This window comes from Scardinius erythrophthalmus (genome assembly GCF_964197995.2).
Source record: "Scardinius erythrophthalmus genome assembly, chromosome: 20".
Classification (NCBI taxonomy): domain Eukaryota; kingdom Metazoa; phylum Chordata; class Actinopteri; order Cypriniformes; family Leuciscidae; genus Scardinius; species Scardinius erythrophthalmus.
The window spans coordinates 22,167,759-22,188,498 of record NC_138240.1 but is presented as its reverse complement, the minus strand read 5'-3'; the positions used below and the strand labels follow the sequence as shown (position 1 = coordinate 22,188,498).

General features: G+C 38.2%; 1 protein-coding gene across 2 annotated transcripts; it reads left to right on the top strand.

The window, feature by feature from the left end:
• Window positions 1-3,472: 3,472 nt before the first annotated feature.
• On the top strand, window positions 3,473-19,191 carry cabp1a (calcium binding protein 1a; the record flags this gene model as incomplete). Of its 2 annotated transcripts, none has more annotated exons than XM_081349023.1 (7): window positions 3,473-4,162; window positions 15,577-15,607; window positions 15,741-15,884; window positions 15,969-16,078; window positions 16,187-16,261; window positions 16,956-17,028; window positions 19,166-19,191. In XM_081349023.1, 7 exons carry the CDS (start codon window positions 3,473-3,475, stop codon window positions 19,189-19,191), a joined length of 1,149 nt encoding a protein of 382 aa, XP_081205149.1. The 2 variants fall into 2 exon arrangements, with proteins under 2 accessions (XP_081205149.1, XP_081205150.1); XM_081349024.1 differs by lacking the exon at window positions 3,473-4,162 and adding an exon at window positions 15,377-15,478.
• Between the last annotated feature and the right edge of the window lie 1,549 nt (window positions 19,192-20,740).

Sequence of the window (20,740 nt, the reverse complement as noted above, 5' to 3'; positions counted from 1 at the left end):
TGGCCTTGTGTACTTTGTGGCAATGCTTGTATTTAAATATGTTCGAAAATATATCATGACATGTTCTTTTGTGTTTATGCAAATTAACTGTGGGTGGGTATGAAAAAGATCTGGTTTCAATAAAATTAGCTTCTCAGGAACACCTGCCATTTGGACAAACGTTAAAGCAACACGCTGGATGTTTGGAGGATTTTGTATATGGGGGTGGCAAATGGAAGAGTAGTGCTGCAAACCGCAGCCATTATCAGACTGCAGCTCTGGAGATTTACATAATACATATTCCTCTTTTGCTAACACAGAAGGGAGAGATAAATTGTAGATGAATGAAAAGGCAGATGCAATCCACCTACAGTCCATTTGTTCTCCAGATTGCTTTTTGCAGAGGTTTCAGATTTAATATTCAGTCAAGTTCTTAATACTGCAGAAAATCATTAGAATGGCATTCCAAACTACATTTTCCAATATAAATATTAATGGCCTTTGAATCAACATATAAATTGTCGAATCCAATTCCCAGCAGCAGCAGACACACTTCCCTGCTAACAAAACATGCTAATGTTCATGTTCTCTGTACGTTCAAAATGTCTGGGTTTTGAATGTTTAAAAAACGTTTTTTCTTGGTTATTGGGAACGTTAATATTATTAAAGAAAGATAACTTTGAACAAACATTCTATTAACGTTAGTGGAAGGTTGTTTGTTCATAACTTTGAGAGAACCTTAGCCAAAATTCTGAGAACGTTCCCCATTAGCTGGGTTGTCACATCTTTCTGGTGAATAGTTTAATGAAATAGGCTACTTTTCTCAAAAGAGTTTAGTTTCCAAATGGGCGGGTTTGTAAAGATTTGGTCCGGGCCACATTAACTTTAGCAAAGTGCACTATTTAAATGCGCTGCTTTTCCCCTAATTTTCATTGTAAACATGCTCTCTAGACGAAAGCGTTTGACCCTCGCAGCGTCTACTGCGATGTAGTATAATTGCCGCAAGGGGGAGCTAGACAGTCATTTCTCGATGGAAGTGACAGGGCGTCTGAACGAGCAGCTAATAACGAGTCTGGATGAATGTTTCCACTCATCTTTTGAAGGTCAAGGTTAGGATTTTTAATTGGATGAGCAAGGCCTACAACAGCACAAAAGGGCACCTTTTACCAATAGCAGTGTCTGAGAGAGAAAACCGTGACAGCTGTTGGAGGTTGGCAACATAGTGGAGCGACATTATGAAGCAGACAGGGACACTGCAGGGCACATTCCCCGAGCAACAGCAGACAAGACACACACACACACACACACACGCACACGCACGTACCATAGAACCTTTTGTAACCTATAACATGGGTGAATGCAACACTAATAACAACAAAAGTGAGAAAGACGGGAGACGCTAAAAAATGTCAAATTAAAATTTGCATTTATTTGCCATTTATTTTGGAAACACTCATCATTCTTGAATATTTAGAAGAAAATTAACATCTGATTATACAGCCTATTTACAAAGTCAAAGTGCAGATACCACATCGTAGGTCTGTAATTTGAATCAAACCCTGTTAGTAAAGAACAAAAGGTAAAGAACCTTTGCTGAAAGAACCTGAAACACATAGTCCATCAGACACATATATAAACAGAAGAAAATTAAAGTATATTTTCAGAATTTATGCCTTTTGAGAATTCAGGTTATTGAGGAATTGAGGAGTATTGTGCTTGTTGAGAAATAGGTTGATTTTCTCTGAAGGATAATCATAATCTAAGATTTTCTCTTAGTACTTACAGTACTTCATTCTGTTATAAGAAAGTCTAATAAAATAATGTTAATAACTCTTTCTTTTCATGCATGATTTATAGCACAGGCAAAATAGAACAATGTCTCAATTTCCTAATAATATAACTCTATAGATTATAGCCTTACCTTTTATGTTTTGTACGTTTGCATACATCTTTTGAAGATGGGTTTCAGAAATAAGGCTTGGAAATGAGCAAGGCAGATGTGAACTTTTGAGTTTAAATGTCATGTTTTATGCAGGTTATCTCAGTTCTGGTTCATAAGGAATAAATGGACCGTGGAGTGGCCTGAGGCTGGGATGTCCTGCACATGCTGTGCAATGGGATGCTGTGTTTAATCAAGTGAAAATCTGTGGGCGAGAGAAGACTCCTCAACATGATGCGTTCTGAAAACTTTACCACCCCGGGGACACAGAGCACATTCAAGATGAAACTGAAAAGAATAAAGATAAAATAATAAAAAAATAAACAAAAAACTTTTCTTTTTTTTATGTCATGATTGCAGTCCTGGTCCATGGATAGTATTCTGATATTGCAAGCAGACTCTGCAAAGAAAAAAAAAGAAAAGAAAAAAAAACTTCAAGTTCAAACACTCTGTATATTGCACAAACTGATTTTAGATTTTCTTGCTGATTTTTATTTTATTTTAGATTTTCTTAGCAACAGTTATGTGATCATGATCGACTTGTTTGGTCATTTTTTGGGAAGATTTCTGGGCTTAGAAATAAAATCAGAAAGGTCTGAATGTCAAAGTGAAGTCAAATGTCAAGTATTTTTGATGATCTCATATTTTTACCTTTGTCATTATAAGCTTACTCTAATTAATAAATTTTTTAGTGGAAATGTGATTATCAATACTGGACATAATCAAATATTAAATACATATTTTTGATAAACCAGTTAGCTCAGAATTTGTACATAGACAGGACATAAATTATAAATTATTTTATTTACATTTAATCTGATCAACCTGTTACCTCAGAAGTGTATACACATAATTGAATAGGCTATTAAATACATTTTTTTTTTATTAATCATGCATTATAAACTTAATTTATATTTTCTCTAAACTTGTTAAAGTTTACCTCGCAAAAGTTTACCTTACGAAGGCCTTATTAAATATCAAATATTTTCCATAAACATGCAAACTATTTTATCTTTAAACAAGTTAGCTCCGAATATACATAAATAAATGTGCTTTGCTTCTATACCAGAATAATATTTAATGTGTTTAGTGTCCAGGAAAGTCTTTAATTATGCCCATAAGGGATGGACATTGGTTAACATGAATTATAATTTAAATGAATCCATCCCTTATGCATATGAGAGAGGGATCCTTTTTCATATGTTTTTGGTCCATACATTGCATGTTGTTTTGTGTCACCCACAGACATGTGATGATGCACACCATACGTTCCACGTGTCCTCTCTCGCTCTCTCTCTCTCTCTCTCTTCCTCCCTCTCTCACTCTGAATCTTTTTTGGTTTATTTCCGAGCCCATCTCCCCTTACCTACGCGTCCTACCAGAATAGCTCTTATACGGAGCAATCAGGTGGCACCAACTCAGAGAGGAGATCTCGACAGCATCATTTCAACATGCCATCGCAGCACTCAACGCTGGGCTATTCTATTCAAACGATAGTAATGAGACATCTCAGAGTTCAGCCTTTACCTTCAAGGGCATTTCACTAAGCTGAGGATGAGTTTCACGCTCCCCAAAAGCGAATCGACGACCTCCTTACTGAGATCCTCCGCACCGGCCAGAAGCGCGGCTCAGCCGCCCGATCACCCCGCAGCCCGGCGGACACACCATCAGCGATCCGCGGCGGCATCTGGAGCGGAGCCGGCGGAGTGCGATGCGAGCTCGCGGAGACCCCTGTGTCACCCCTCACTGGTCGGTACCCGGAATAGCGCAGAGAAGAGCCACCCACAACACTCCCACTCCCATGGACACGCTCTTTCCACGGCTCTTAGTCAGGAGGACCTGTCGGAGCTTCCAGGTGGAAGGGAACGAAGGACAGCCAGACGGCACCATCACCATCACCATCATCATCACCATAATCGTCATCATCACCATCACCACCACCGGTCCACCCGGGACGACCTGCCCCAAGAGCCCCGACCCAAACACTCTCACGCCGCTCGCATGCCCACCAGAACTCAGTCTTTTTCCGAGTCCAGGGACGAAACGGCTCTCTTTTTTCAGTCACCTCTTCTGGCTCGACCGGCGTCGTCAGCGAGCAGAGAGGCGTGCCCCCCCTCCACCGCCTCATCCTCGCCGGTGCCCGCATCCTCCAGCCGCTCCTCCCGGAGATCAGGGCGGTCCAGCGCAGCATCTTCTGAAGCGGATTTCAACCTGCGCCCGTTCCTCAGCTCAGTGTTCGGACAGGTAAGCCTCGAACACACGCGGAGAAAAGAACTTTTTAAAGGGCTGTTATTTAAATATAGCTTTTGTAAGCAGTAGGCCTATTTAAGGGGCCAATTAACGTCAATAACAAACTTTATGCTACTAGCATGTTATTAGTCAGTCATGATTTTATTAGCGAAGTGCGTAAAATTACTCAGGCAATAGGCTAATGCAAATGCTTACAGATCTGTCACCAAGTTTCATGGTGGAATCTCAGGGAACGTTAACTGTTAACGTTTAAATGTTATGTAAATGTTAAGATAAAACGTTCTTTAAATAACATTTATACAACATTATTATAACATTATTAATATGGAATGTCTTTATGATGCTGTTCTGAGAAAAACATTTTCAGAACATTATGGTGTTACCCACTTGATGTTCTCATAATGTTGACAGAAAATGTCCTTAGAACAACATTCTTGGAATGTCCTTATGATGTTATTATTTGCTGAATGCCAACATTAACCTTCTTGGAATATTACAGATGTTTAGTGTGCCTAAATGTTTAAAGAGTTAGAAAGAGTATAGGTTTTATATTCACAATGGCAGACAGACAAAGCCATTGAGTGGGAAAAAAAATGGATGTCATCCTATTCCATATGATCAAATGAATCCAAAGAGGGCACATTTAATCGGAAAACTGTAAGCATAATTTATCCATTTTGTTTTGGTCGTATAGTGTTGTTGCAGCAATTCAGAATGGCAGCCTACTTGCACAAATAAAATAAAAAAATCGCTGTTTGGTTTTAAAATGGTAAATGTTGAAGGGTATGATTGGATCATTATTGAAGTGATTATTATGTTTCTATGTTATATGTTTGGCAACAGTTCATGATCTTTCTTGACCAAAAATTGATGCACCTTTTGATGGAAATAAATATTGTGATGTTATTACCATCAAGAGGTGCATACATTTTGGTCAATATCTTGTATTGGCAATGCAAGAGTCAAGCACTCTGTAAAGTCTCCTCCAGCACATCCCAAAGACTTACAATAAATTTAAGGTCTGGACTCTAATTCTTTCACAGTTTGAGCCTGATGAATCTTGACATTGTCATCCTGGAATATGGCAATGATGTGTCTTTCTCCATGGTTGTTTAAGAAATTAAGGTGCATGTGGCCACTTTAGCAATATTTCTGTACAGTTTTGCAGGCCAAAAAGTCTTTCAACCCCAAGCGGCTTTCTGTTCATCACTGTGGTGAATCCGCATGACCAATTGAACCCATTGAGAAATCTGTGTGGGGAAATCTTTCGCCCTCATGTGAAATTCTTGATCCAGAATAATTTGCAAGGTAAATGTGACCGCATCTTTACAGTTAAAAGAGCCAATCACATTTATTAATTCAACAGTATGAATATGCATTTGCTGGACAATCCTGAAAAATACAGTTCTGTTGACTGATTTGTTATGCAAGACACAAATTATTCAGATTTTATTACCGATTTGAAATATGTAATTGAAACAAAATTTCAACAAACAGTTACATTTAATTCTTTTCCCATTCTGAAAATAGCATGCCTGTGGGAATCACGAATTTGGCTGCCGAGACTAGTTTACCATTCAACTCTATGATTATCTCACACAATATTTTGGCATATGAAACCCTATTATGAAACAGTATCTGTGCCTTGAGTACCAGAATTGCAAAACCTGATTTCACCAAGTGCAACATGTTCCTGGATCCTCATCTTTGCTGATCCTGGAACAACATTCCAATCAACCAATCATATTTGAGGACAAGTTTACAGTTTATGTCAAGTTTAGGCTTACAACCTGGGTTAGGTGCTTCTACATCACTGTTATATTATCCTATAATCTCCCTCTGATTTTAGGGAGAAGTTAAGGGTACGGTTAGGTTTAGGGGTTCATTTTTGTACAGGAATGCTGTTCCGGATCAACAAAATATTAGCCTAGAAATCTAGACGCACCCTAGCGGCAGCAAAATGTATTTTTGGAGTCAGGGCAGTCTAGCAACTCTCCATTGACTTTCAAGCTGCAAAAACCTAAATTGGGTCAGGCCAATCACGTCGCGTATAGAGTAGGCGGGGCGGGCTTAACATAATGACGACAGAGTTGCGACGGTTACCTGCTACTTGAAAACAAAGAGTTGCTGCTTCTGGCGAACATCTTTCGAATCGGCTTTGTCCGCGACTCTGGAGGACTTGGAGTTAGGCTTTTCTTTGAGAAAAGAGCATAGAACGGCACTTAAGTCATTCTTAAAAAAAGGAAGATGTGTTTGTAATTTTGCCGCCCAGATATGACAAAAGTTGAATCTATCAACTAGCTCCGCTGTTGGGAAAACGCTCTGGTTGGTTGAAGCGCTGTCCTATTGCGTGCAGAGGGATTTTGAAAGACAGCCGTTTATCCCGCCCCTCGGATTGAGCCGTGTCTATGGTGAGTTGCCAGACCTAACATCTTGATGTAGGTCTGGCTTGCCAGGCTAACAAAATATGTTAACCCAGGAAGATGTTTTTAATTGAGGAACACATAATAAGCAATATTATCGGAATGAATATGAATTTATTTTCACAATGTATCCCAGCGTTTCCTTATTGATCAAATGCTTTCTGACAGTAAACATCTGTCAGTTGCCGCTGATTAAATGGCTGTCTAGAACGTTATGGAAGCTTGCCTTCGGTATACACAAATCACAGAAGTTTGCTTTGAAAATCAATTGCATTAATAATAAAAGAGTCTTTGCTGGAAGGATGAGCTCGGCTGCTGCTTTGTTGCTTTAGACACCTGAAAAGGCTAATTGGATAAATACAACGTCTGTTTGTGAAATGCAAATCTTTTTTAGGCTTATCCGAAAGAGATTCTGTGTATAAATGATTAAAAGCCGTTCTGATGTCTGATGAACACAATGACTTTGATGCGGTTAGAGAACATCACACACAAACACACACACGCGTTGATTTGCAGCTACACTAATGTGGGTCGTCCTATTGTTATCCGGAAAGCTTTTAAAACCACATCGCTACATTTCAGAATCCATTTTAATAAGACAGACTCCTTTTTAAGGGTGGAAACAAACTGGATGGTTAGTCATAAAACATAGAGCAGATCCGACCAATTAATAATAAGGTCAGAGCTATTCTCGATGTACAAAAAGTAAAAAAGCACCACTTGTTAGATTAAAGGGTAAAATTAACTGGCAGCTAGTTAGAAAACATCGACAAATGAGACAAATTATAAATTTCGCCTTCGAGGTCAGAGCTTTTCTCACTGTAACCCTCCATCTGGCATTGTTTATATTGCGAGGGTTCATTTACATTTACCTCAGTCCTTTTTTTCTTCTAAGCCCTTAACCACTGTTATTATACAGGGGTTTCTTACCTAATTTGATAACAGTTAATATAAAATCACCATAATTGCCTATAATGCATCATTCCTGTGGAAAATGTTGGTCTATTTCATTGGCATTCATGAAGGAATCTCACATCACTGGGAGAAACCTTCTGTTTGCAAGTATGTTGTTTAGGCTGTCAGCTTCAGACGCTGTATGAATCAGTGAGGCTGGCTTACAGTCTCTCACTGTGAGTGTGTGTGTGTGAGTAAACACAATTTACCAGAAATGCAGTGTAACAGGCTTCAGATAACATGGGTGACACACTCCCTATTGGCCTGTCTGAATTCCTGTCTGAAACACTCGCCTTGACGGGTGTTGAAATAAGACTGACAAAATGGTCCTTTGAGGACAATGCGACTCTTTCCCTCCGTGAATCTCGTAAATGTTAAACCAGATATGGTCTCCCCTTCTCTTTAGCGCTATTCTTAGTCTCAGAACCCTTTGTGCGTGTGTGTGTGTGTGTGTCGTTCCCCTGATGTTTTTGTCTCTGTTGTCAAACACTTGTCCAAGGCTCTAGCATCTCTGCTATAAACGTCTAAAATAAAATTTCTGTCATTTGTTACGGCGAACAGGCGAAGGAGAGGTGGATCTTGATGCAGCTGTATACTTTTAGTCAGCAATAGGTTATTAATAGAATTAATGATAATAATTTTTTTTTTAAAAAAAAGAACAATCAATAATGTGGGTGGAAATCAGACTCACTGACTCATTCTGTTATGAATGTCATCCACACACATTTATAAAACAGTTTCCTTAAAAGGAAACTGAACAAAATATGATTAGTTATTTTACTCTATTATTTTTTATGTTTGACATGGGAAAAAACAACATCTTTTCAACAAGTTCCCCCTGGAAACTTAAATATTCCCCGGTTGGGAATCACAGCTTGCCTCATCTTTATCCTGTTACAATAATGCATGCACCAGTAACTGCTTAGGAAGTGCTTTTGCCTATGCACATTTTTATTTGTGTACAGGTGCACTTATGAAAGATATTGTGTGATATATGCGTTGCATTGCGATGGGTGTGTTTGAGTACATGTTGAGCTTGTGACTGTGCCTGCTGACAGGATGAGAGGCGACAGTTAAAAGTAGGTTGCACATTCACAGAGAGCTTGAAAAGGGGACGGAGGGATAGATAAAACTAACATATTAGAGGAGAAGAGGCAGAGAAGGGCTTTGGCCCCCGAGTCTGTTTCTCAAGATGAATCATCTCATGGAGAAAAACGAGGGGGAAATAGAGATGGATGGAGGATGACAGGTAAAAAGATGTGCATATGAGAGAAAGAGATTCTTAAGGAACAAAAAGAGAGCCAGAAAATAACATTTATCTGTGTCACAGATAACCGAGCAACATAAACAGAAGCACCTTTAATTGGCCTCTGTATCCACTCAAAAAGCTTTGATGTCATAGTCATGGCTTGTATATAAAAGCATGGCTATGACATTTCTGAAAGGTTTATGAATACTTTTAAGCTCAGAATAAAGGGCAAGGACAGCAACTGCAACCTGCATTAATACACTTTGTGTACTAAAATGCTGTACCATGGTACTTTGATATATACTATGGTACTGAATGGTTACCATATTCATGTTTTTAGTACTCAACTGGAGAGTTGCAACTCAAAAGTGGGTTGTATAGGTCTGCACTGATAGGACTGTGAAGAGAAGGGAAAAATAACGCTAACTGCGAATGCCAACATGTGTTCTCCGAAACAATAAACACAACTGCAAGATAAAATACAAAGTTCATTAAGAGCAGGTTCACTTACAGCAAGGATAAGTGTGGTTTGTGCCAAGTTTGCTGACCATTTTGAATGGTTACTTATTAGCTTACTTATTGATTTTATATATATATATATATCCCACTGCGAAGAAGGAATGTGGTAGCATAAACATGAGTAGACGTAATCAGGATTAAACAGAACTAATTAACAAACAAGGAAACTAGGAAATCAGGTAAACAGGAACAGATCAAAGACCAACTGAACATAATCGTTACTGTATCTATTGTATTTATATGTGTATATAAAACATATTTCGATATATAATATATAATTAATATAGTCTATATATTTTACTGTACAATTACGCTAAAATATTAGCCTGGGTTTTTTATTCACGCTGCTAGGCAGCCTGGACACCATGGACCAGATTTTCGCCTCAGCGAGGGGACCAATCACAGAACGGGGAGGGAGCAGCAAGATGATGACGACGTCAATGCGACACACCGAAGCAGTTTGTTTATATCTATGGATCCAACAAGGCATCAGACGCGAAGTTACCTTTTGATGCAGCCTTAGATAGTGTTCTAAGTAGTTTAGAACGCAAGTTTATTTCGTCTTCTTCCTCGTCGAATTTCTGTCGCTCTACATACGTCATCTGGTATAATTGAAACGATTGGCTATGAGCTACGTACAGGCGCATTTGATAGACATTCGTATCGCCCAATAAACGGCTCTGGGCATTCGTAAACCACGCCTCAAATACGAGAAAATGAACGTGGTTCATTGAGACGTGGTCTGACGTTAGCCAGGCTACTAAAATATAGCTACAGATTCAATTTACAGCACCTATTTAAATTGGATAAAAAAACATAAACAAGCAAAAACACACCAATGCACATTCTTTATTCATCATTTTGTAGATGTAGAGGTAAAAAATCTGATTTTCCCCCATCTTGCCCCGACCAAAGTTATTTGAACACACATGACGTTGTAATTACGACTTCCCAACTCGTGAATATATGTCCCAGGAGGACTTGAACGCACCAGTATTCACATGTGAAGTGGCCTAATGTATTGTTTGGCTAATTACACAATTTTATAATTAATAACAAAATAATAAAATATTACTAAAACTAATAACATATTCACAATGCATATGATATTTTTATTGTCGTATTCTAATGATAATTTAATTAATTTGTAATCAGAAATAAAACAGCTGAAAATGAATTCTGCTTATCGGCAGTTGCGAGTTTGAGTTCTGGTTTGATGTCTTTTCATTGGACCAAATCTCTTCGTGGTTTCCTCTTCATCCTCCTATAAAGGCGAATATAAGGATACATTTTATTTTGATGGTCTCCTTTAGACATTCTGTTGACTATATAACTTTGCAACTACATGTGTGTGTGTGTGGTATTTTTAGCTGTCTGTATAAATGATTGTTTGGATTAGAGACCAAGCCTCCAGCTGTGAGAATGGCAATATGCTTGTCTGAATGAGACCCACTCTCCTCCCATTCTCTAAACACACACACAGATTCTTATTTACACCCTCGCTCTCATTTGCAGAGCTTCTTTAGCTTAGTAATATTATTTTATTGTATTATAATTCATTTATCTTAAACCACCGCCTCTCGTCTGCACCAATGACTAATGAAACACTTCATACTGCCCTGATTCCCAATATACTGAATTTACCAAGAGCCCTTCATAACCCCATTTAATGACGTTTACACTTAAAGAAAAAACATGTTATACAAAAAGATTAAAAAGTATAAATGAGTGGTGTTATGTTCTGTTTCATGATGTTTTCTCCCAATTTGTTTGAGATCCAAGCACATCTTGTGCCCCATTTTTCCGTCGTTATTTCACTGAGTGACCTATTTTTAGCTTTAATTATCAGTAAAGACCACCATATTTTTGTTCTATCAGGGCATACAATCTTTGTATGAATTCAGGCTTTCAGGGCAAATCTTTGAATAATCTTAGAGCCTCTATGAATGCTGATTGCGGAAGCCTGGAATCCTCATTCTGCGCGTCAAACAAAAGACGGGAGTGAATTTACATTTTGAAAGGTGGCCCAGTTATTTTCATTTGCATACGCCTTGGTTCTCATCAGTTTCCAGATAATGGTTATTAGTGGTGCGTGCACTAATGATAAAAAACAGGCGGCTTTTGATATTTTACTTACGATTTTCACTTGACTGATGATAAAACAAAGAAATTGAAGGAGGTATTTGAGCCAGATGTAGGGACCTGAATATAATGGAAATGTGAAGGTGGACTTTTGTTTTGGGCCTGTCAGCAACCACCCAGAACACCCTAGCAACCACATAGTGAAATACCAAAATACCATAGCATCATGATAGTGTCAGGTTTATGTTTCTGTTAACTCTTATTTTGACATTTGTTCCTGTTTCCCCACTCTGTTATCAGTATATATTTAGAATAGAATTGAACAGGGAGTATATATTCACGTGGCAAACAACCCTGACAGAAGAACTGACCAAAAGATGAAAGGGAAACCAAAACTAAACAGAGTAGGGAAACAGGGAAAAAACAGTAGCACCTCAATGCAGTACACGAGATCCGGGGGGCGGAGTTGGATCCAGATATAAGGGGTGGAGATTGGTAGGTTTAGGGGTGGGTTTAGGGATCAGGGGGTGGAGATTGGTAGGTTTAGGGGTGGGTTTAGGGATCAGGGGGTGGAGATTGGTAGGTTTAGGGGTGGGTTTAGGGATCAAGGGGTGGAGATTGGTAGGTTTAGGTGTGGGTTTAGGGATCAGGGGGTGGAGATGGGTAGGTTTAGGGGTGGGTTTAGGGATCAGGGGGTGGAGATTGGTAGGTTTAGGGGTGGGTTAAGGGATCAGGGGGTGGAGATTGGTAGGTTTAGGGGTGGGTTTAGGGATCAAGGGGTGGAGATGGGTAGGTTTAGGTGTGGGTTTAGGGATCAGGGGGTGGAGATGGGTAGGTTTAGGTGTGGGTTTAGGGATCAGGGGGTGGAGATTGGTAGGTTTAGGGGTGGGTTTAGGGATCAGGGGGTGGAGATTGGTAGGTTTAGGGGTGGGTTAAGGGATCAGGGGGTGGAGATTGGTAGGTTTAGGGGTGGGTTTAGGGATCAAGGGGTGGAGATGGGTAGGTTTAGGTGTGGGTTTAGGGATCAGGGGGTGGAGATGGGTAGGTTTAGGGGTGGGTTTAGGGATCAGGGGGTGGAGATTGGTAGGTTTAGGGGTGGGTTTAGGGATCAGGGGGTGGAGATGGGTAGGTTTAGGGGTGGGTTTAGGGATTAAGTGGTGGAGATGGGTAGGTTTAGGGGTGGCTTTAGGGATCAGGGGGTGGAGATTGGTAGGTTTAGGGGTGGGTTTAGGGATCAGGGGGTGGAGATGGGTAGGTTTAGGTATATGTAAAGTGGGAGGAGTTGGATCTGGATCCGACTCCTCCCCGTGGATTTCATGGTCTGCAGTGAAGACCATCTTGAAAAAACGGAAACAAGGCAAAATGTCAAAATAAGAGTTAACCGAATAAACTTGGCAGTTAGCAAGATCTGAGTGGGCAGGCACAATATTTTCTTGAGAGATTGTGATAATCTAAAAAAAAATATATATATATATAAAGTATAAAAGGTAATAATCAATTAAGTATAAGTAAATAAGTATTAATACTCTTTAAAACAAGGTTTCATTTGTTAAAACTAGTTATAAAAATACATATTAATCTTAGTTAATGTTGATTTTATTTACTAACACATTATTCAAATCTTAAGTTGCATCTATACTGAACGTTTTGTGTAGTATTTACAATTTTTACTCAGAAATTGCTACTAAATCAAAACAATCTTTGTTTTATTTTTATTTTATTTTTTTCATTTTTGTGTTACTATTTCATGGACTTGAGCTATGTGAACTAACAATGAACAGTTGTATTTTTATTAAAATTATAATAAGGTTAATAAATTATAACAAACATAGTGTTCATTGTTAGTTAATGTTAGTTAATGCATTTTTTTGTAAAAATGTTACCTTTTTGTAAAATGTTATCCAATAAAATAATAAGTAGCACACTCAACAGACATTAATAAACAACTGAGGCTGGCTAGATTACAGAAAAATCTCAATTTAGTCCATAACTTAAATACTAAAATACAATGTACAAAAACAAATATTTTTTGAAGTTGTGAATACATCAAATATTATTTGAGTGCATTTTACAAACTAACATTTCATTCTTTCAACTTAAAAATGTATTGTTTAATTCAATGCGTTACTTGCAGTTTCTTTGTAATTAATTGTGAAATGTACTAGAGTAAATTTGAAAAATTGTTTCTACACCAAGTTTTTTTTTTCCAGTGAAGATATGTACACATTGATACTTTTATTATCTTCTTCCACAATGCGATGTCTAAGTGATTTAAATGTCGATATAGTTTGTCTCTCTCTAATCTATGAGCTGTTTTTGATAAAACAAATTTTTGACTTCACTAACTGTAAATATGCCTCATGGTGGCATACACAGTCAGACTGAACACATCAACTGAATGATTTTGTTTCCCAGTGCAATTAAACCAGATAATGTCTTTTATGTCTTTTCTATGTCTTTGGTGTTTTTTATTGTCTCTCTCTTTGTATCTATCTATCTATCTCACTCTCACCTTCCCTTCCTCTCTGTTTATAGTCACCGTGAGAGTGTATAGATCTGAAGAGCCAGTCTACACAATGTGTTCAGTAAACTGTTATGATGAATGAATGGAAAATGTTGCCTGGATTGCTTATTTTCATTCATGGGAATGCTTTCTTTCTCTATCTGTCTCTCTCACACATACAGATTAACACACATAGACAGACAGTCCTTTCTCTGTGACATTCACAACACATGTGATGTGGCAGTGTATAAATAAAATAAGTGATGTTTTGTGAGCTCATGTGTTTGTGTTATGTATAAGATTGAATGTTGAAATGCATATACAGACCTGACTTGCTGTTCTTAATTGATGGTCTTGTTGACTACGACCATTAATGTTGACTATACTTGATTGCTATGAAAACATAGCAATGCAGAGAAAAGGAAGAATAATGCTAAAATAGATGTTAACATATTTGTTGTGATTTGTGCGTTAATGAACATGTTCATTCTTAGGAACCATCAGTGCAACATGTTGTTGTCGACCACATCGAAGACAGTGTCTGTCTGCTAAACACAACACAAAGTATCTTTCATTTTTATAGAGCATGTTCAAGAGCCTAGAAAAAGTGTGGTAACAAAGATAGATGATGTTAACACAGACATTTTTGGGGCAATAGTCTTATAGTTTAATTTTTCTGGGACACGGAATCAAACAGAGACACTGTATCTGAAAATAAATGACCGAAAGACCAGTTGTAAGTTCCTCTAAATAAAAATGGAATTTGCCATTTGTATTGTAACATTATTAATAACAGGAAAGGTTGTGGGCTCCAACTCCACAAACTGAATGTGGTCAAAGGGAGATAGAGGGTCCCAGGTCACTCATGACCCAAAATATGCATCTGCCAAATGAATTGAATGACGTGAAAGCTCTGATTTAGAAACAACAAATACCCGAACACACACATAGACCTACTGCAGAGTCATGCACGTTGTGATTGATGTGTTACAGTAAATACGGACTTGCTTATGTGTGGCTTTGCCTTGGAATGTTTGGTACTAACTTACATAAGCAATTTAGATGTTCTTATTCTGCATGCTGTTGCGTAGGCGTATGCATTTACGTCGCATAAATTGCTTCTCCTTTGTTTTGGTCTACAATTTAGGTCGCATGTTTTTACATGTGTGTGTGCGTGAATGTCGTGGTCTTATGTCAATAAAGACGGCATGTTTATACTCCTTTCTTCCCCCCTGGTGAATGCTAAAGCTTCTGTTCTCCATCTTTCTCATTCTCTTTCCTTCATCGCCTTTAAAGGTTGTCACTGTTAGATGAGGACAGATGCGTCTCACTTGTTGGGATTTGTTCACTTAGCTGTGACGCTGGAGAAATGCCATTGCCACGTGACCAGGACCACCTCACCTTTTTGTTACGCACTATAAACACTATAAAACGAGTCTTAATGCACCTTGGGTGTCTTTGAACGACTAGAAGCTACAATGGCTGCTCTGGGTGGTTTGGATGCATCACTGGTTAAAGGTTTTCTGCTAATGAAGCCATCTCCAGAAGAACTTTATTTCATGGATGACCTGGATTTTATTGTGAGGGACAGAGTTTGGATTTTTGAATGTTTTGTCTTTAAAATTTAACCTTTGCTTATGTTGTTTTGACTTTTTTCCCTCACATTTTGTTGTTACAGAATCGAGAGTTGAGACCAGAGGAGATTGATGGTAAGTTAGATGATTATTTTAGCTATAAACTACAACTACAATGCACCTTTTATTGTTTTATTAGACCTCATGTTTCATTTAGCCTGTGTGTTAACATGCCATTCGTGTGTTTGGTATGTCTTGACGATTGAAGAGTTGCGAGAAGCGTTTAAGGAGTTTGATAAGGATAAAGATGGCTTTATCGGCTGTAAAGACCTGGGGAACTGCATGAGAACCATGGGATACATGCCCACAGAGATGGAACTAATAGAACTGAGCCAGCAAATCAACATGAACTGTAAGCTTCTGGTTGCGCACAGCCATAATCTTATCAGCTACGTCTTTTCACTACAAAATATTGACATCAGTCTGTTTTTCTTAGTAGGTGGCCATGTGGATTTCGAGGACTTTGTAGGGTTGATGGGACCTAAACTCCTTGCTGAGACAGCGGACATGATCGGCATAAAAGAGCTCAGAAATGCCTTCAAAGAAGTGGGTGCAGAGTTATATAATATAAATATATACTGTATAATATAAAGAATATACAAATAAAAAATGAAAGAAATATTAAATAAAATGTTTGATATGCATTGTTTTCAGTTTGACACGAATGGAGATGGTGAAATAAGCACAGGAGAGCTAAAGGAAGCTATGAGGAAGCTGCTGGGACAACAGGTTAGTGCTTTTGGTATACAGAGAATTGTGTGAATGTGCTTAAGTGACCAATAAATCAAATGATCAATTTTTTTTTAATCAATTATCCGTGCATATATAGCATATATATTTTTTAAATGATGCACTCATAATCTTTAATCAAAGTAACTTTGTGTTCACTGGCGCGAGGGTGGGACAACCTGTCACTCACAAGAGATCACAGCAATAGCAAACCACACTAATAAATTCTCGACTTTTTTTGCTGTTGTTGTTCGAGAGGCCATTTTATTTGGATATACATCACAATAGTGAAGAAAAGACTATCGCAACTTCGTTTCATGCTGACTTTAAAGTGATACGAAATGAAAATTGACCCTTTCTATTTTCTAAATGCATGCTTATTGTGAACAAATAATCCATGCATATGTTTCGGGGGGGGTTTTTTTTCGTCCTTGTAATTTTAAATCAAAATTTCACAACTCAATCCTCTGGTGAAAACAGCTTTTTCTCAAACCTGACTGCTGTTTACTAAGGATTTACCAATTTTGAAAAATCTGCACACAGTTCTTTTCCATATGTGACACATATAAATGACACTCCATTGTGACTACATTTTGATTAGATTTGTGTGAGGAAAAGACCAGAATCGGTTCAGTCAAATATCTGAACGGTTCCTGTCACCTGATTTTTAACAATCTATTCTTGTTTTTGTTAGGTTGGCCATCGAGACCTAGAGGACATACTGAGAGACATTGACTTGAATGGAGACGGCCGAGTAGACTTTGAAGGTAAGAATCTCAGTATAGCACTAAGTAACAGGGCCGTAATCATAGACATTGAGAGGGACAAGTGCCCCCAATAATTAGAAATGGTCAAATTGTCTCCCCCAATATTTGATATTCTTGATTCTGCTCTTCTGCTCTTCATTATGCTCCACTCTGTTTGTTGTTCGGATGACAAAAAGTTTTAAAAGTAAAAATTTTAGGCTGGTCTGCCTCAGCGATCTAACGGACCGTTCACACAGAATGCGTTTTTCCATTCCAACGCACAACTTTTCCATTGTTTTTCTATATAAACACGTGCTAGACGGACGCGTATAACCGTTGCTCTCGCGTCTCGCATCTCGCATCTTTTGCAGCGTCTCGCCCACGTTCTGCGTAAAGAAGCCCTAAAAGCGCTCAATGTCTAAAATGACTGAGATGGCCAATCAAATCAAAGAAGGCGGGCCTTCGTTTGCGTTTTCGACATATTAGAAAAGGATTAAGAGTCAATGTGTGCATATTAAAAAAAAATATATTATTGGCAAATAGTTTACACTTATTACTTCACAACTATTAGACCGTGAGCTTCTTTTACTGTTCTTGTTTCTTTATCTTTATTCCCTTAAATTCCTTTTAATCCTTTAATTATTTAATTCCTTTATAAGTCCCCCTGTAGTCAATAATTTTATCCCTTGAAACTCATCTTTGATCTAAAAAATTACAAATTTTCCTGTGAAAAAAATGATTCAGCCTTAAAATAGCTTGAATGCAACTCTACACCCTTGCTTCATTTAGTATACACAGAAAAATGAATATGCTAATTAGCCCCGCCTCCACTCATTCACGCCAGCTCACAGATTCACTCGACCAACTTACCGAGGTAAACGCTGCACAACGGTATCGCTCTTTACAACGTCGGACACATAACAGTAATTAATATGATTAGCCTTTTGCTTGACTATGTTATCAAACAACTAATAACGTGTTGGTAATGTTACACAAGCTATGTTCCCGTTCGCCATCTCACAATCATCAGCAACGCTTTGAACAACTCTGCATATAGTTCATCAAAACATTGTAATATACATCATAGGCTACACCTACCCTGGAAATCCAGAGTTCTTGCGAGAGCACAAGTTGACTTTACTCAGAGAGTTGCTCTGACATTAAGTAATGATGCTCATTAAATATGCCCTTGTAGCTGAGCTGCACCAATCACATCGGGTTATCTGATATAGGCGGGCCAGAGGCGAGCTAAACAGACAACGACAGCACTGCGACGTGGAAGTCATTAGTAAACATTGCAAGATGGCTATGGATGAACACCAGTTGTTTGAAACGGCTTTGGCCGCTACAATGAACGAGTTAGATTTGGCTTTTTATCTAAAAGAGGAACAGAAGACGGCGCTCGAATCCTTCCTTTGCAAGAAGGACGTTTTTGCTGTTTTGCCGACCGGATACAGCAAGAGTCTAATCTACCATTTAGCTAAGCAGATGGGCTCTGGATACGTCACCCCGCGTATTGTTGTGATTGGTCGTAGTGTTTGCGTGCAATGAGATTTTCAAATGCATGCTTGATGCCGCCCCTCGAGTTGGGCGATTTTCATTACTCAATTCCAGACCCTTAATATTTCAGATTTGGGTCTGGATTTCCAGGCTATCATACACCCGCTATATTGCTAAATCTACCCGATTTTTCATATCAACAAAAAAATATACCGGGATCACCTGTCATCTCTCGAGACTCCCCTGCTAGTTCGCTGTTGATGATATGCTAAAGCCTGCCGGCACCTTGACGTGATTGGCTACAAGGTAGTTTCTGACGTCACAAACACCAGTGATTTCAAACTGCGTTTTTGAGACTGTCTTTTTTTTCACTGCAGTTTTAAGGAGAAAATACTCAGCAATGGTGTTGACTTATGAATTTGCACAATGTTTGAATTTGCACATTAAAAACACCACATAGACATATAAACAACATTAAAATCTTGATTTTCACCACAGGGGGACTTTAAATAAAAAGACCAATTACGCCCCCCTCAACCACGTTGGTCCCCCCAATGTTCGAGTTACGGCCTTGCTAACAAAAAGTAAAAGCAGACAATAGATGCATAGTGTTTTTAAGTTAAAGTCTCTGTATTTATTTTCTCTCTGTATCTTTTAGAGTTTGTGCGAATGGTGTCCCGCTGAAAGGGCAGCGTTCATATAGTGTCTCCAACAGAAGAAAGTGAGATGCTGTGCTGCTTCCTGCTGGTCAAAGCAGACAGAGTATTAGACTACTGCAAGAAAGGCCCTGCTGAGGCAGTGGTGTGTGGTATAAAAAATGAAAACTGGAGTTTTTGGAGAGAAAAAAAATAATATACGCACACACACAAACAAAAAAAGTATACTGTAGCCAAGTGTCTCTGCACTTTCAACCATGCAAGACCAAACAAGTTTTTTTACATGCACATTAGAGTACAATGCTTGATTATGGCAATATCACATTAAGTGTTGTCCCTGTTGTCCCATATATGTGTCTCTGTGTGATAAGCTAGGTGAAGAAAATGATGTCAGAAAGTTTTCAGTCACACTCTGTGATGTCTATTTTGTTAGCAGTAACGTAATGGCGTAAATGCATTGACTTCCTGATAATATGTTATACGAGTCAAGCTCATAACTCCAGTTTTGACACTCTTATTATTTGTCCTTGTCAAACTATTTGCCTGTTTCTGTTCTAAAATCACAATGCATGACTTTAAAACAAATACATTCCACTGTGCAAGATGGAACCAAATTTTGTTGCTGGCCTCTATAGTTTTAAAGTTTTCATTTTAACACAGAACTGAGTGATTTCTAAGTTTAGAAATGTTTTATTCACTATTTTTAGTTGCCATGACATACTTGTCAGGGAACTAATTTCAAGAGCACAGTTTCACTCTACACAGGCCTATTTGAATCAATGCAAATGTTCAATACCTGATCATATGCTTAAGAAACAACAGTGAATATTTTTTTTTCTTTATGTCTGTTTGTGTGACCAGTGTCTGAGGCATTTGTAGTCTTAACTGTTATCTGATCTGATTATTGCATGCCAAAAAGACCTTCATATGTAATATAGTGGTTTTAATACCTTGTAACAAAATAAGCAAATAAAACCGTGTCTATTAATAGCGTATATTTTTCATCACCACATTTGTATAAGCTTCATTACTCTATTAGTTTTTACTCAACTAAAGGTTTGCCTTACCTATAAAGAAATGCTATTTGTGTACACAAGGAGCAACAATTTGGCTGCTGTCTGCTCAGCTGTTCTCCAAATCATTCAGCAACGAGCATCACTTTCCCAGCGGCTGGAACAGATTGTACGTGTTGTCATGGCAACGGGCTTTTCCTCCGGACCAAAACGGGACAGAATTTATTTTTTCCTGCTTTTTCATTGTGAATGCAGCAGGAGAGCTAAAAATAATGCCATATGCCACCGTGTGGTAAAAGACACGCAACTGTCATCACGACGGTTTTACAATGCATGCATCTAAATTTAAAAAAAGAAGCCTATTTTTGCGTTTTAAATAAATGTAATTTTTAAAGAAATATATTATTGTATTAATTTAATCAATAAAATACATTCTGCAAGGCAAATGTGAAACTTCCTTCATAGTAGCCTAATGTGTTTTTAATAAATATATCGTTTCACAAACCAACAGCAACAGTAGGCTAATAATAATATTTTTGAATATATAATATTGTTGTTTTACAT